Here is a 16,286-nt window from a genome sequence, read left to right as displayed (position 1 = left end):
TAATTTACCTCTATTTTGTTGAAAAAAAATGTCATTATTAATAATTTATCTATTTTTGTCAAATATATGTGGGCCCTACAAAATATATGTAGACATGGGTCTTATAAGGGCCCACACAATATGTGTGGCGAAAAAGCATTGATGCTTCCCCAATCTAAATTTTTATTATTCCCCCCCCCCCCCACTATTGAATCTTGGTTCTGCCCTTGTCTAAAATGATCTTTCTTCCCGACTCCTATTACTGGAGATGATGGTTAACAGCTGGGCATATGTAGGGCATGGGGTCTATATATACCCAGTTGAGATTGGCTGCCTGGTCAGTAAGTTTTGAACTAAGGAGCTTCTTAGGGTGTAAACGGATCGGATAGTGGTATATCCATATCTACATCCTATTATATTCGGACGGATTCGGATAATATCCTATTGATTCTCGAACAGATTCTGTCGGATTCGGATGATAATAAGATAATATTTTCTTAAGTAGATTATTCTAAATGGACATGAATATAGATTGAATACAAGTTTTTGACTACGTGATTAAATCATTACTCATTTACTAAAAAACAGAAGAGATTAAATCATTACCTTTTTATTTGTGAGGGCTAGGTTAGAAATTTAAGAATTTAACAACTTTGGTAGCTAGCTATTTTAGTAAAAAATTTAGAAAAATAGTCACATATCATAGGTAAAATTTATAAAAATAAAAATTATAAATCTAAATAAGTAACTTAATAGGATAATTTTATCGGATAATAATATGTAAGAAATAGGTATACCATATCCGCATCCTATTAATAATCAGAGATACCCCTGAATAGATGCAAAAGAAAATTTTGATTATCCATTTACACTCCTAGAGTTTCTTATCTTATGAAGTAGTTCACTTGATGATCAAACAAAGTACGTACCCAGCTAACAAGCTAGTTCATAACTTCAAATGCAGGAGCAGGAAATTAAGAATTAAGTTGATAGCTAGGTAGGTTGTCATCATCATCGGTGGAGTGAAATTGTGAATGGAAGACAGCAACATGATGGAGAGGACATGATGGAGAGGATCCATGCATGCTAGCCAGATCGATGAGTACTTAAAGTACGGATTTTTATTTGCAGCTGTTGCAGCTGCTGCAGGCGATGGTCGAGATTTGATTACGTTCTTTAACGGTTCAGATTAAAAATTTAAGGGTTTATATAAAAATATTACTTTTTCTTTTGCATTTTAAGGGTTTAGAGTTTATAAATTTACAAACCAGCCCCCAATAGGTAATTGAATCTAAACCCTGTGATAAACTAAACCTCCGGCTGCAAATAAAAATCTTAGTTTATGTAGGTTCTACCGATATTTTGTGGCAAATCTTCGTGGAGACCAGAGAATCGCTCTCCTTTGCGGGCCAGAGAAATACTTGTTGCGGCAAAGCTCAGGGAAGAAAGAAGAGGAAGAGAGGGTCTATCACGCTGATTGGAGAGGCTATACTATCGGACGCACCAGTAGAAGAACCCTTGAAAATGGCTTTAAGAGCGGAGGCGGCAGTGGTGGAAGAAGAAAGAGAAGGCTCCTCCTCCGCTCCACCTCCCTTGTCAGATCTGAAATTTCCTCCTGGTTTCGTTTGGTCTCTGAAGTCAGATCTTAAATTTGAACGAGCAGAAACTATTTCCGCCGCGAATATAGTTCATGGCGGCTTCTGCTCCCTTTCCTCTGCGAAATTTCAAAACCTAGGTTTGTTTGTCTCTGAAGATTTGTTGAGTATCCAGAGAAATACAGAAATAATTATTGGCTACCTGTGTGGGTAATCCTTGGAGTACACTTTTAGGGTTTTTGGTTACGGTATTTTTGTTTTTTCTTCAGGGCAAGAATGATTGGAATTCAAGTTACACTTTACTACTGGACGATTTCTTAATCTATATTGTACTAATCTCTTCATAAACTTGAAACAATATCTTCAAAATGCAACCCTTCAAGGTACTTGTCTGGGGAATGTGGTGTTCTACTTGTTCCGTTGATGAAGAGGGATTTGAAGTCGGGGATACGAAGGACCTCATTTGTAAATTAGGTAACTCCTTAAAATGTAAAGTATTTACGAGTATATCTGTCTTTTGATTATTGACCGTTTGATCATTTTTAGTTGATGTGGCGCGATCAGAACCGTCCGCAGCAGCCAGCAGCGGCTGTTGCAAATAAAAATCCACTTAAGTACCTCGAACAACGCATGCATGCAGCAGTAAACCCTTGTCCTCATGCATGCGCTAGGTGGTGGTGATGAGGTGGTGATAATAAGGCAAAGGCAGGGTGGACCCAACACTTGCAGTCTTTGAATTCGAAAAGGATGAAAAGCGAAGGTGTGGATGCAGCAGTAAACCCTTGTCCTCATGCATGCGCTAGGTGGTGGTGATGAGGTGGTGATAATAAGGCAAAGGCAGGTGGACCCAACACTTGCAGTCTTTGAATTCGAAAAGGATGAAAAGCGAAGGTGAGGAGGGCCGCACAAAGACACAGAGAGATGAAAAGCAAGGATCTAAAGTTTTTCGAAATTTCTTTTTCTCTCTTGTGGACGTAGACAGGGTTTTGCCGAACCACGTTAAATCTTCTTGTATATTTTGCTTGTGGTTCTTCTATGTTTGGGATTGTGCATTCGTTATCTATAACAGGTGGTATCAAGAATAGAGAAAAACACAAGCAAAGCACACAAGAGGGATATAACGTGGTTTAACAAAACTCTGCATACATCCACCAGAGAGAAAAGGAGTTTCACTATTTCAGAAAACCTCACATCACTCTCACACTACAAAGTGGAAAAAAATAAATCTTGACCTGGAAAGAAATAAATCCTGAATAGGTTTTTTCCTTTTAAAACTTGGAACTGTAACAATAAAGATTCAAGCCGGTGATGACTGCTTGAAATATATATCTTTATCAACCCGAAAGGACAATATCGAAGAAGAAGAAATGGGTGATATGAAATTGCCTTCACATGTGAGAAGTATCTATATGAATTTGCTTATAGATATGTGAGGAATCTAAAGTTCTTCACCGAGCCCATTCGACCTTGAGCTTCCTGGCCCTCTATTCAATTCCCAGTCAAATCTCAGAAGAGAAATCGACCTAAACCCACAAAACTAACAGCATGGAGTATCTTCTTCAAAGCCCAACACTTGTTATATTCTTTTCCTTCCTTGTATTGCTTTACTGCTTGATTTCATGGAGGAGGTCAAGAAATAGAAACCCCAACAGTAGCCATAAAAGGGTTGCACCCCCAGAAGCTGCTGGGGCATGGCCAAGACTGGGTCACCTTCATATTTTAGGTGATGATTCCCCACCTCACGTTACTCTGGCTGCCTTGGCTGACAAATATGGGTCGGCCTTCATGATAAGGCTTGGTATGCAACCTGCTTTGGTGGTAAGTAGTTGGGAGGTGGCCAAGGAATGTTTTACTACAAATGATAAAGCTCTTTCCGATAGACCCAAGGCAATAGGCACAAAGCTTATGGGTTATAACAATGCTCTGTTTGGCTTCAACCAATATGGAACTTACTGGCGTGAGGTACGCAAGTTAGTGATGCTGGAGCTTCTCTCAGATCGTAGGCTTGAGATGCTCAAACATGTAAGAGCCTCAGAGGCTGCAGCTTTCATAAGAGAGATATACAACATGTGGGCAGCGGAGAAAGATGGCCAAAACCAAGGTGTTTTGGTCAATATGACAAAGTGGTTTGGTGACTTGACCCTAAATATTATTGTCCGAATGGTGGCTGGTAAGAGATACTTCAACAAGGGAAATACAAGTGCTGATGCAGAGGCTGTGAAGTGCCAAGAAGCCGTTAGAGACTTCTTTCACTTTATGGGACTATTTGTGTGGTCAGATGCATTTCCCTTTCTTGAAGGGTTGGACTTGCAGGGATACGAGAAGGCTATGAAGAGAGTTGGGAGAAACTTTGATTCTATAGCTGAAGGGTGGTTGAAGGAACATAGGCATAAACGATCGTCTGTTAACTACCTCAAGGGTGATGATCAGGACTTCATGGAAGTCATGATTTCTGCCATGGAGGATTCGAAGATCTCATCCTCAGATTATGATGCTGATACGATGATCAAAGCCACTTGCATAGTAAGTATGTTGATGAAGAACCGTCTTTATTTCTTTCATTCTCATATTTGTTTTTCATGTCTGGATGCGTGATTCTCCTTCTTACGAACCCGGCCGGGAAAAAAATTACATACCCATCTTGGGATCCATCCACTAGTCTTTGCGATCCATCCACTAGTCTTATTGAGATTATAACACCTAAGACTTTTGGGTGCAAAAGGACAAGAAGATATTTTGATTGGAACTTGCTTATCTGGGTGAAGCTAAACCTCAACCCATATAACCTGTGCTTCTCCATTCTTACTGATCCCAGAAGGGAAGGCTAGAATTCACAAAGTTAATGACAATGGAGTCTCTACCTCAAATCCCCTCAGTGCTTATCTTCTTTTCTTTCCTTCTTGTTCTTCTTTCTTACTTGTATCCATGGAGATCAAGATATTCAAAGCACAACAGTAGCAATAAAAGGGTTCCACCACCCGAAGCTGCCGGAGCGTGGCCAATAATTGGTCACCTCCCTCTGTTAGGTGGCTGTGATTCAGTTCCTCATATTACTTTGGGAGCACTGGCTGACAAATATGGACCAGCCTTCATGATACGGCTTGGTATGCAACCTGCTTTGGTCATAAGTAGCTGGGAGATGGCCAAGGAGTGTTTTACTACAAATGATAGAGTTCTTGCCACACGATCAAAGGCACTCGCCACAAAGCTTATGGGTTATAACTATGCCCTATTTGGCTTCACTCACTATGGAACTTATTGGCGTGAGGTACGCAAGGTAGTGATCCTGGAGATTCTCTCAAATCGTAGGCTTGAGATGGTCAAGCATGTTAGAGCCTCTGAGATTGAAGCTTTCATAAGAGAGATATACAACATGTGGGAAGAGAAGACTCAAGGTGGGCAAAACGGTGGTGTTCTGGTTGATATGAAGAAATGGTTTGCTGATTTGACTCTAAATATTATTGTCCAAATCGTGGCTGGCAAGAGATACTTTGGCAAGGCAAAGAACGAAGCTTCAGATACAGAGGAGGCAGTGATGTGCCAAAGAGGAGTCACAGAATTTTTCCACTACATTGGTCTTTTTGTGTTGTCAGATGCATTTCCTTTTCTTGAGGGGTTGGACTTGCAGGGATATGAGAAGGCCATGAAGAAAACAGCAAAAAACTTGGATTCTATAGTTGAAGGATGGTTGAAAGAGCATCAGCAGAAGCGATCATCTCCTGATTATGCCAATGACAAGAGTGGTGCTGAAGACTTCATGGATGTTATGATATCTATAATGGAGGAATCACAGCTGCTCTCATCAGCAGATTATGATGCTAATACAGTCATCAAAGCTACTTGCCTTGTGAGTGCATAGGTGGATTTATTTATTTTTCTTTTATATGTTATATTATATTTATCATCATCATTATTACTATAAATTATTATGTGATGCTTGGTAAAGTACGAATCTTCATCATTTGAATCATGGTCATACATGAGTTTTTTAAATTTTTTGTTTTTTAATTTTTTTGAGTCTAGAGGAATCTGCATGTGTCGAAGGGGATTTCATATCTATGATGTATGAATAAAAGATCTCCACTAAAAAACAATTCAGGTCCTACATGAGTTTCGTGTAAGTTTTGATATAATTTTTTAAATAATAACAATAAAGGAAGATTCATTTTATTGCAAAACAACGAAAAGAACTTATCAACAAGTATATCAACAAAGAAAAAAGACAAACTATTCACGGGCAACCCAACCTGTGGTGGAGAGGAACTAGTATAACAAGGAGACAATACCAATAATCTGGACCAAAAAATAAGAAATATTAAATTTAACTGCCACTTGAGTTGCAATCATGTTCCTGCTGCCTGTATAGCATGTATTGATTTGCAATAATTAACTTCGCCTTGAAGTTTACGAATATTCTTTTACGTTTTAATTTTCCATCACACCCTATTGAAACCATATAGAAATTTAGCTAAATTGACAGCATGCATCAACATTTTCATGGTTAGCTTCGACATGGTATTGGGTCACTTGGGGATTTACCAAGTCTCCCCCAAGAACCTAATTGTTAACCTAATTTGATTAATTTGAAATTGAATTAATTTTCTCGTTTCAGCTTCATTATCTCTAATGAAATTAATTTATGTCATGAAATGGCTTTGGCAGAATATGATTCTAGGTGGCAATGACACTATTGTGGTTACTTTGACATGGGCACTATCACTACTACTCAACAATCCAGGAGTTTTAAGAAGAGCACAAGATGAGTTGGACATGCATGTTGGTAGCGAAAGACAAGTGGACGAATCAGACATAGTTAAGTTGGAATATCTACAAGCAATAGTGAAGGAAACATTGCGTCTATACCCTGCAACTCCACTATCTGTTTCACATGAAGCCATGGAAGACTGCACAATAGCTGGTTTTCAAGTTCCAATAGGAACTCGTATAGTTACAAATCTTCACAAGATTCATAGGGATCCAAGACTATGGTTGGAGCCATCTGAATGCCGTCCAGAGAGGTTTCTCACGAGCCATCGAGATGTTGATCTTCGAGGTCGGCATTTTGAGTTCATCCCTTTTGGGTCCGGAAGGAGGATGTGTCCTGGGATTTCTTTTGCCCTTCAAGTGCTACACTTGTGTTTGGCTCGATTGCTTCATGGCTTCAACTTTGCAACTCCTTTGAAAGTACCTGTGGATATGACAGAGAGTCCAGGCCTAACCAACCTCAAGGCAACACCACTTGAAGTTCTTCTCAGCCCACGCCTCCCTCTTGAAGTTTATGGACAAACTCGATCTTGCTATTGAGTAATATTCATCTCGCATTAATTGTCTTAGAATATATATGACCGTTAATTATTATTATTTTAACAATAATTTTAATGATAAATATGTATGGTATCACATAATATATGTACATCTGATGTACATATTCTTTCCCGGTGTTAAAGATATTTTTCAATACATAAACAAAATACCTGCGTTCAAAGTGATTGATGGAAATAACCTAGTTCTTGCCAAGGAACTTATTAAACAGAATACAGTAATATGTTGCCATAGGTAAGTTATAATTTCCCCCCTTCTTCTTCTTCTTTTTATTATATGGTCTACTTCAATTGCCTTTTTGGATCTGTCGTTCAACTATAGCCACTTCTAAAGAAAATAAAGAAAATACCATTTAACTGTGATCAGGCAGGTCGTTTGAATTAACCTAACCCTTGGTTACTCAAAAAAGAAAAAAAAAAAGAATCTAATACTTGATACTTCGAGCCAATTATGACTGTTTTAATTACACACCCTTTGTCAATTGAAAATGACAAAAAGAAAGGTTGCTCAGGTTGATAATGATTGACATTTTTTAGTGAAGAGATCACAGATTTAACTCTTCCCATAGTAAATGTAATGATGCGTGCATGTACCCTTTAATCAAAGACTTTGTACTCAAAAAGTATTATTGAGAAAGCATGTTTTTATGTTAGAATTTTCCTAACCAAAATATATTAGCAACATTTGATCACAGATTCACAATCAACCTGGACAGACATATACTGACCCAAGCCAAGGAGGGGGTGGGGCAAGGAAGTTTTTATAAATATAGACAGTGGGGGACTATTACATATACCATTAGGGAGAATTGAACCCGTGAAGTCTTCACAAAGAGGTGTTGATCACTACCAATTGACCCAACCTTCTATGATTTATCTTCCTGCAATTCCCTACAATACACGACTAGGTTTGTGAAATCTAACATCTTACCTACGTAGCAAATCTCTAAGACTCTTACAACCATAACATCTAAAAGAAATAAGAAGCTGTAAGCAGCTAGGAGTCCACAACCTAGATGTTGCTACTTCATGTGATGAGGGAGTAGTTTGGTATATTGTAAATTGTTATTAACCTATATGGATTTTCAATTTCATGTATATCTTGTTGAACAGTATTATAAATATACGAATACTCTAACCACAGAATAGGTTATGAGTTCCAAACTGAATAAGGACCATAGAAATGCATTGACAGCCATATATATAAATATAGGAAGAAGTAGGGATATCTTTCCAGCAGCAATCCAATAACAGTGTAAAATGACATGTGGAAAAAAGAAGAAGAAGAAGATGGTGAAAGCTGAGTTTAATGTCCACATGAAGACGCTGTTTGGGGTCTAATGCGATCCATCCATTAGTCTTATTGAGATTATTTTTAAACCTTGACAGCAATTTAGTCCAGAAAGCTTTGGTTGTGATTGAGTGTATTGGGTGCTTGTCATTGTCCATATCAACCGAAGCGACAAGAAGATATTTTGATTGGAACTATCTTGTCTGTGTGAAGCTAAAGTATCAAAGTTAACCTCAACCTGCATGTATAACTTGTGCTTCTCCATTCTTGCTGATCCCAGAAGAGAAGGCTAGCTAGAATTTACCAAGTTAATGACAATGGAGTACTCTCTACTTCAAATCCCCTCACTACTTATCTTCTTTTCTTTCCTTCTTGTAATTCTTTCTTACTTGTATCCATGGAGATCAAGAGACTCAAAGCTCAACAGCAGCAATAAAAGGGTTCCACCACCGGAAGCTGCCGGAGCGTGGCCAATAATTGGTCACCTCCCTCTGTTAGGTGGTGATTCAGCTGTTCCTCATCATGTTACTCTGGGAGCATTGGCTGACAAATATGGACCAGCCTTCATGATACGGCTTGGTATGCAACCTGCTTTGGTCATAAATAGCTGGGAGCTGGCTAAGGAGTGTTTTACTACAAATGATAGAGTTCTTGCCACACGATCAAAGGCACTCGCCACAAAGCTTATGGGTTATAACTATGCTCTATTTGGCTTCACTCACTATGGAAATTATTGGCGTGAGGTACGCAAGGTAGTGATGCTGGAGATTCTCTCCAATCGTAGGCTTGAGATGGTCAAGCATGTTAGAGCCTCAGAGATCGAAGCTTTCATAAGAGAGATATACAACATGTGGGAAGAGAAGAATCAAGGTGGGCAAAACGGTGGTGTTCTGGTTGATATGAAGAAATGGTTTGCTGATTTGACTCTAAATATTATTGTGCGAATCGTGGCTGGAAAGAGATATTTTGGCAAGGCAAAGAACATAGCTTCTGATACAGAGGAGGCAGTGATGTGCCAAAGAGGAGTCAGAGAATTTTTCCACTACATTGGTCTTTTTGTGTTGTCAGATGCATTTCCTTTTCTTGAGGGGTTGGACTTGCAGGGATATGAGAAGGCCATGAAGAAAACAGCAAAAAACTTGGATTCTATAGTTGAAGGATGGTTGAAAGAGCATCAGCAGAAGCGATCATCTCCTGATTATGCCAATGACAAGAGTGGCGCTGAAGACTTCATGGATGTTATGATATCTATAATGGAGGAATCACAGCTGCTCTCATCAGCAGATTACGATGCTAATACAGTCATCAAAGCTACTTGCCTTGTGAGTGCATAGGTGGATTTATTTATTTTTCTTTTATATGATATATTATATTTATCATCATCATCATTATTACTATAAATTATTATTATTATTATTATTATTATTATTATTAGGGTAAATATCACTTACCTCCCCTCTTACCTAGCAAATATATCAAACACCTCCCATCTGCTAATTTTTTCGGTTAAATTTAACTTTTACCGTTAAATAATTTTCTAAAACCCCAAAATACCCTTGGCTAAAAAGTTAAACTACTAAATTACCCTTAATTAAAATAATTATTAAAAATCAAAACACCATAGTTAAAACCTAAATTATCTTTAATTATTAAAATCCCAACATACCCATTTTTTTTAAAAAAAAATTATGAAACAATTAAAAAATACGTATTAGAATCAAGTAAAATAAAAAATGCAATTAAAAAAAAAGGTATATTGATAAAATTAAACACATAATACTATTTTGGGTTTTTTTAATTGTTTGATAATATTAAAAAAAAAACGGTATGTTGGGCTTTTTTTAATTATGGTGTTTTGATTTTTAACAATTATTTTAATTGAAAGTAATTTAATATTTTAACTAGGATGATTACGATAATTTAGGGTTTAAAATAAAAAAAATATTTTTAACCAAGGATATTTTGGGGTTTTAGAAAAATATTTAACGGTAAAAGTTTAATTTAACCAAGAAAGTTAACAGAGGGGAGGTGTTTGATATGTTTGCTAGGTAAGAGGGGAGGTAAGTGATATTATCCAATTAAGAGGGGGTGTCAATGCTATTTGTCCAGCTAAGAGGGGAGGTAAGTGATATTTACCCTTATTATTATTATGTTGTGATGCTTAGTAAGTACGACCCTTCATCATTTGAATTATGGTCATACATGATTTTTTTTATTTTATTTATTTTTATAGTCTAAAAGAGGCTGCATGTGTCGAAGGGGACAACTGTGAACTATATATATCTATGTGAATATAACTGTATGAATAAATGGATTGACTAGATAGAAAAGATCTCCACTAAAAAAAATTTCACGTCTTAGATGGGTTTCCTGTCTAGTTCTTTTATATTGTTTTCAGGGATAATTACTATGGTCCCCCTGTACTTTGATTTTATTATTACTATATCTTCTATACTTTTCAAAATTACTAATCCAACCTTTAACTTTGTTTACAATTACTATTGGCCTCCTACCGTTAAGTTCCGTTAGTTTACTGATGATGTGGCATCTTTAAATTTTCTCAAAAACCCCAAAATACCCTTATACTTATCTCTTTACTAATTTACCTTTTTGTCAAGTTACAATAGTACCCTTAATTAACTGTGGAGAAAAAAGTAACTATAATTCGTTTTATTTTTAAAAGAAAAACACCAAATAAAGAAAAAATGATTGAATAAAACTCAAATAGAAATCGAAAGAAAATCAAATTCAACTCAAATTGGAAACTGAATATCACATAAAATATTTTCAAAATAAATGAAGTTTAGTGAAGATGGGAAACCAAACTAGATTTGGATTTTGCTCATTTCTTTAATTCAAAATAAATGAAGTTTAGTGAATGTGGGAAACCAAATCCGATTTAGATTTTGTCTATTTCTTTAATTCAAAATAAATGAAGCTTAATGAAGGTGGGAAACTAAATCGGATTCGGATTTTGTCTATTTCTTTAATTCAAAATAAATGAAGTTTAGTGAATGTGGGAAACCATATCGGATTTGGATTTTGTCCATTTCATTAATTCAAAATAAATGAAGTTTAGGGTAAAATTGACATTTAATCTGGTTTTTATAAATGGGTAGCATCGTCTTTTGATTTCTTTATTTTAATGAAGGGCAAATTAGACATTACAAATTCAAACTTAATGGCAACTTAACACCGTCGTTATAAGGAAGGGGGCAACAATAATTTCGTAAAGAACAGAGATTTATTAATAATAAAATTAAATTACAATGGGACAACAGTAATTATTTTTTTTTTAATAATAACAAGAAAGGTAGATTCACTTTATTGCAAACCAATGAAAAGAACTTATCAACAAGTAATACCAACAAAGAAAAAAGACAAACTATTCACAGACAAACCAACCTGTGGTGGATAGGAATTAGTATAACAAGGAGACAAGACCCATAACTAGGACCACAAAATAGAAAAAATTTTAATTTGTCTGCGGCTCAAGTTGCAGTCATGTTCTTAATGTATAGCACGTATTGATTTGCAATAATTAACTTTGCCTTGAAGTTTATGAATATTCTTTTACGATTTAATTTTCCATCACACCCTATTGAAACCATACAGAAATTTAGCTAAATTGACAGCATGCATCAACATTTTCTAAGTTAGCTTCGACATGGTATTGGGTCACTTGGGGATTTACCAAGTATCCCCCAAGAACCTAATTGTTAACCTAATTTGATTAATTTGAAATTGAATTAATTTTCTCGTTTCAGCTTCATTTTCTCTAATGAAATTAATTTATGTCATGAAATGGCTTTGGCAGAATATGATTCTAGCTAGCAATGACACTATTGTGGTTACTTTGACATGGGCACTATCACTACTACTCAACAATCCAGGAGTTTTAAGAAAAGCACAAGATGAGTTGGACATGCATGTTGGTAGCGAAAGACAAGTAGATGAATCAGACATAGTTAAGTTGGAATATCTACAAGCAATAGTGAAGGAAACATTGCGTCTGTACCCTGCAGCTCCACTATCTAGTTCACATGAAGCCATGGAAGAGTGCACCATAGCTGGTTTTCAAGTTCCAGTAGGAACTCGTATAGTTACAAATCTTCACAGGATTCATAGGGATCCAAGAGTATGGCTGGAGCCATCTGAATACCGTCCAGAGAGGTTTCTCACGAGCCATCGAGATGTTGATCTTCGAGGTCGGCATTTTGAGTTCATCCCTTTTGGGTCCGGAAGGAGAATGTGTCCTGGGATTTCGTTTGCCCTTCAAGTCCTACACTTGTGTTTGGCTCGATTGCTTCATGGCTTCAACTTCGCAACTCCTTTGAAAGTACCAGTGGATATGACAGAGAGCCCAGGCCTGACCAACTTCAAAGCAACACCTCTTGAAGTTCTTCTCAGCCCACGCCTTCCTCTTGAAGTTTATGGATAAACTTGATCTTGCTATTGAGTAATATTCATCTCGCATTAATTGTCTTAGAATATATATATATGACCCTTAATTATTATTATTTTAATAATAAATATGTATGGTATCACATAATATATGTACATCTGATGTACATATTCTTTCCCTGTGTTAAAGATATTTTTCAATACATAAACAAAATACCTGCGTTCAAAGTGATTGATGGAAATAACCTAGTTCTTGCCAAGGAACTTATTAAACAGAATACAGTAATATGTTGCCATAGGTAAGTTATAATTTCCCCCTTCTTCTTCTTCTTTTTCGTTGATTGGGCGAGCTAATTTTCGCATCACTACCATGGATGAATTGCGAGAGCTAGCTAGGGGTGCTTGGAAATTGTCTCAAGGGGTGATCTTGCATTCATTGGGGAAAGGGTTTATCATCTTTCAGTTTCATAGTGAGGCAGATATGACTGAGGTGTGGCGCAGAAGTTTTTGGAATGTTGGAAAGCAATACATTCGTTTTCAACGATGGAGGCCGGATTTTAATATCCACTCTCCTCAACCAGCAGGTAAGTTGGTGTGGGTTCGTTTCCCTGATTTACCTCTTGAATATTGGCATGAGAAAGTGCTTCTTTCTATAGCAAAATCTGTTGGGAGACCTGTTTCTCTTGATAGACGAACTCGTCTTGGTTCTATTGGTCATTATACTCGAATTTTGGTTGAATTGGAGGTCGATGCTGTTCGAGTGAATGAGGTTCAGATTGAGCGCCTTGAACCAGGAACTCTTCGAGTTTTTAGTTTTCTTCAAAAGGTAATTTTTGATGATGATATTCTACGGTGCTCACGGTGTAATCGAGAAGGCCACCTGGTCTTCATTGTAGGTTTGTTTCAAACAATTCTGTGGATGGTTTGCAAGTTCAGCCCTCTATCGTTCCTGCAGAAAACCTCCCAGCAGATAATCCTATTGTGGATGAGATTCCTACTAACGGTGTGAGAGTGCAGACTCCAAGCTCACTCCAACATCAGATTCGTGTGGCTCTAGAGGTGGCGGGTTTGGAGGACTCTGTTTCATCCAATGAGGGTGCAGCAAATTCAATTTCAAATTTCAAATCTACAAGGTTGGTTCCCTCTGATGTGGTGATCGCGTCTAGCGAGAACTCTTCTCTTGATCTTTCTCTCTCTCAAAGTGATCCTTTTCAACTTCAAAAAATTTTAGATAAAGGCAAGAGTTTGATGTTGGTTGGTAATCTTTCAAAGAACGTAGTTACCTCTGTTGGTCCCACGACTAACCAACTTCCACCTAATTCTGCCACTAAGGATATTGGCTCTTTTGAACGGTTTGAAAAGCTTCATGAGAGGCCTTGTGGGGCCCTGCTGAATTCGGTTAGAGTGGAAGACTCTTCTATGGAACAGAATTCGGTTTATGTGGAAGACTCTTCTACGCAGCAAAATTCGATTAGATTGAAAGAAACTGCATTGGACGTGAACTCTAGTTTGGAGCTTCAAGTGGGGTCATGTGGGGCCCAACAGAATTTGAATAATTTTGAAGCAGCTTCTTTGGCTGTGGACTCTAGTTTTGAAATTCAAAATTCCTTAGATGCGGCAAAGTGTTTTAATCCAATTGGTAAACTTCCTTGGGGGAATTCACTAGTGGGACCTACAGATAAGCTCGAAAGTGGTTCGGCCACTCCTTTTGAATTTCAAAAAGTGCTTGTTGCAGGTAAGAGTTCTATGCAAATTGGAAACCCTTCTTTGGAGTGTTCATTGGTAGGACCTGAAGTTGCAAATATTATTAGAAGTTCAGCCATTGAAGGAACTACGGAGGATGATTTGGACTATTGTGGGGCTGATCAGAATTCGGCCAGGCTGGAGAGTTCGGCCAATGATGAAACTTTGCAATTGAAAGTAGTTCTTCCAATTTCGTCTTTGTCTATATCAGTGCGGGCTGAAGGTTCTCCTCGTCGGAAACCTGGTCGTCCGAAGAAGAAGGCTCACGCATGAAGAAAGTAGTAACAAGTAAAAAGGTTTCTATAGCAGAGGAATTCAAGAAGGTAGATGCAGCTTTAGCGAAAGTATCCGCAGTGCATCAGAGCCTCCCATTGGGAGAGGATAGTGCTGCTATGTAATTATTGTTATGAAGCTTTTCTTAAAGATCTTGATTTGGATGCATCTAGACGTTCTACATTTCGTTTCTGATGACTTAGTTGTTGTCAATTATGAGTAGGAACCAGTGAGGAAGGGTGTATTGGGGGCAACTGTTGTTCCGGGTGAGCAAGGTAGGTACTAATTGCTGTATTTCTTTTTTTTTCTTCTTATTTTCGTTATAAAATGACCCTTTTAGCGAAAAAAATAAACATGACAAGTTATTTAATATATGGTCTACTTCAATTGCCTTTTTGGATCTGTCGTTCAACTATAGCCACTTCTAAAGAAAATAATGAAAATACCATTTAACTGTGATCAGACGGGTCGTTTGAATTAACTTAACCCTTGGTTACCCAAAAAAGGAAAAAAAGAACCTAATACTTGATACTTCGAGCCAATTATGACTGTTTTAATTACACACCCTTTGTCAATTGAAATGACAAAAAGAAAGGTTGCTCAGTTGATAATGATTGACATTTTTTAGTGAAGAGATCATATATTTAACTCTTCCCATAGTAAATGTAATGATGCGTACATATACCCTTTAATCAAAGACTTTGTACTCAAAAAAGTATTATTGATAAAGCATGTTTTTATGTTAGAATTTTCCTAACCAAAATATATTAGCAACATTTGATCACAGATTCACAATCAACCTGGACAGACATATACTGACCCAAGCCAGGGAGGGGGTGGGGCAAGGAAGTTTTTATAAATATAGACAGTGGGGGACTATTACATATACCATTAGGGAGAATTGAACCCGTGAATTCTTCACAAAGAGATGTTGATCACTACCAATTGACCCAACCTTCTATGATTTATTTTCCTTCAATTCCCTACAATAGACGGCTAGGTTTGTGAGATCTAACATTATTTTACCTACTTGGCAAATCTCTAAGACTCTTACAACCACAACATCTAAAAGAAATAAGAAGCTGTAAGCACCTAGGAGTCCACAACCTAGATGCTGTTACTTCATGTGATGAGGGAGTAGTTTGGTATATTGTAAATTGTTATTAACCTACATGATTTTTCACTTTCATGTATATCTTGTCGAACAGTATTATAAATATACGAATACTCTAACCACAGAATAGGTTTTTTTTTTTTTTTTTTGGTAAGAGAACCACAGAATAGGTTATGAGTTCCATTCAAACTGAATAAGGACCATAGAAATGCATTGAAAGCCATATATATAAATATAGGAAGAAGTAGGGATATCTTTCCAGCAGCAATCCAATAACAGTGTAAAATGACATGTGGAAAAAAGAAGAAGATGGTGAAAGCTGAGTTTAATGTCCACATGAAGACGCTGTTTGGGGTCTAATGCGATCCATCCATTAGTCTTATTGAGATTATTTTTAAACCTTGACAGCAATTTAGTCCAGAAAGCTTTGGTTGTGATTGAGTGTATTGGGTGCTTGTCATTGTCCATATCAACCGAAGCGACAAGAAGATATTTTGATTGGAACTATCTTGTCTGTGTGAAGCTAAAGTATCAAAGTTAACCTCAACCTGCATGTATAACTTGTG

General features: G+C 37.1%; 2 protein-coding genes and 1 pseudogene across 2 annotated transcripts; all 3 read left to right on the top strand.

Moving 5' to 3' along the window:
- The first annotated feature begins 2,870 nt into the window (after positions 1–2,870).
- Positions 2,871–4,202, top strand: LOC149027368 (strychnine-10-hydroxylase pseudogene; annotated as a pseudogene).
- Positions 4,203–4,339: 137 nt separating this feature from the next.
- LOC149027367 (strychnine-10-hydroxylase-like) lies at positions 4,340–7,085 on the top strand. Its single transcript, XM_089162171.1, has 2 exons — positions 4,340–5,421; positions 6,237–7,085. Exons 1-2 carry the CDS (start codon positions 4,417–4,419, stop codon positions 6,876–6,878), a joined length of 1,647 nt encoding a protein of 548 aa, XP_089018297.1. The 5' UTR covers positions 4,340–4,416; the 3' UTR covers positions 6,879–7,085.
- Positions 7,086–8,503: 1,418 nt separating this feature from the next.
- LOC149027366 (strychnine-10-hydroxylase-like) lies at positions 8,504–12,627 on the top strand. The gene is made up of 2 exons (XM_089146803.1): positions 8,504–9,508; positions 12,004–12,627. Exons 1-2 carry the CDS (start codon positions 8,504–8,506, stop codon positions 12,625–12,627), a joined length of 1,629 nt encoding a protein of 542 aa, XP_089002929.1.
- Positions 12,628–16,286: the final 3,659 nt, after the last annotated feature.

Source organism: Hakea prostrata, chromosome 1 (assembly GCF_041222555.1).
Source record: "Hakea prostrata isolate BN-2017 chromosome 1, UWA_Hpros_2, whole genome shotgun sequence".
Classification (NCBI taxonomy): domain Eukaryota; kingdom Viridiplantae; phylum Streptophyta; class Magnoliopsida; order Proteales; family Proteaceae; genus Hakea; species Hakea prostrata.
This window is presented reverse-complemented; position numbering and strand designations above follow the sequence as displayed.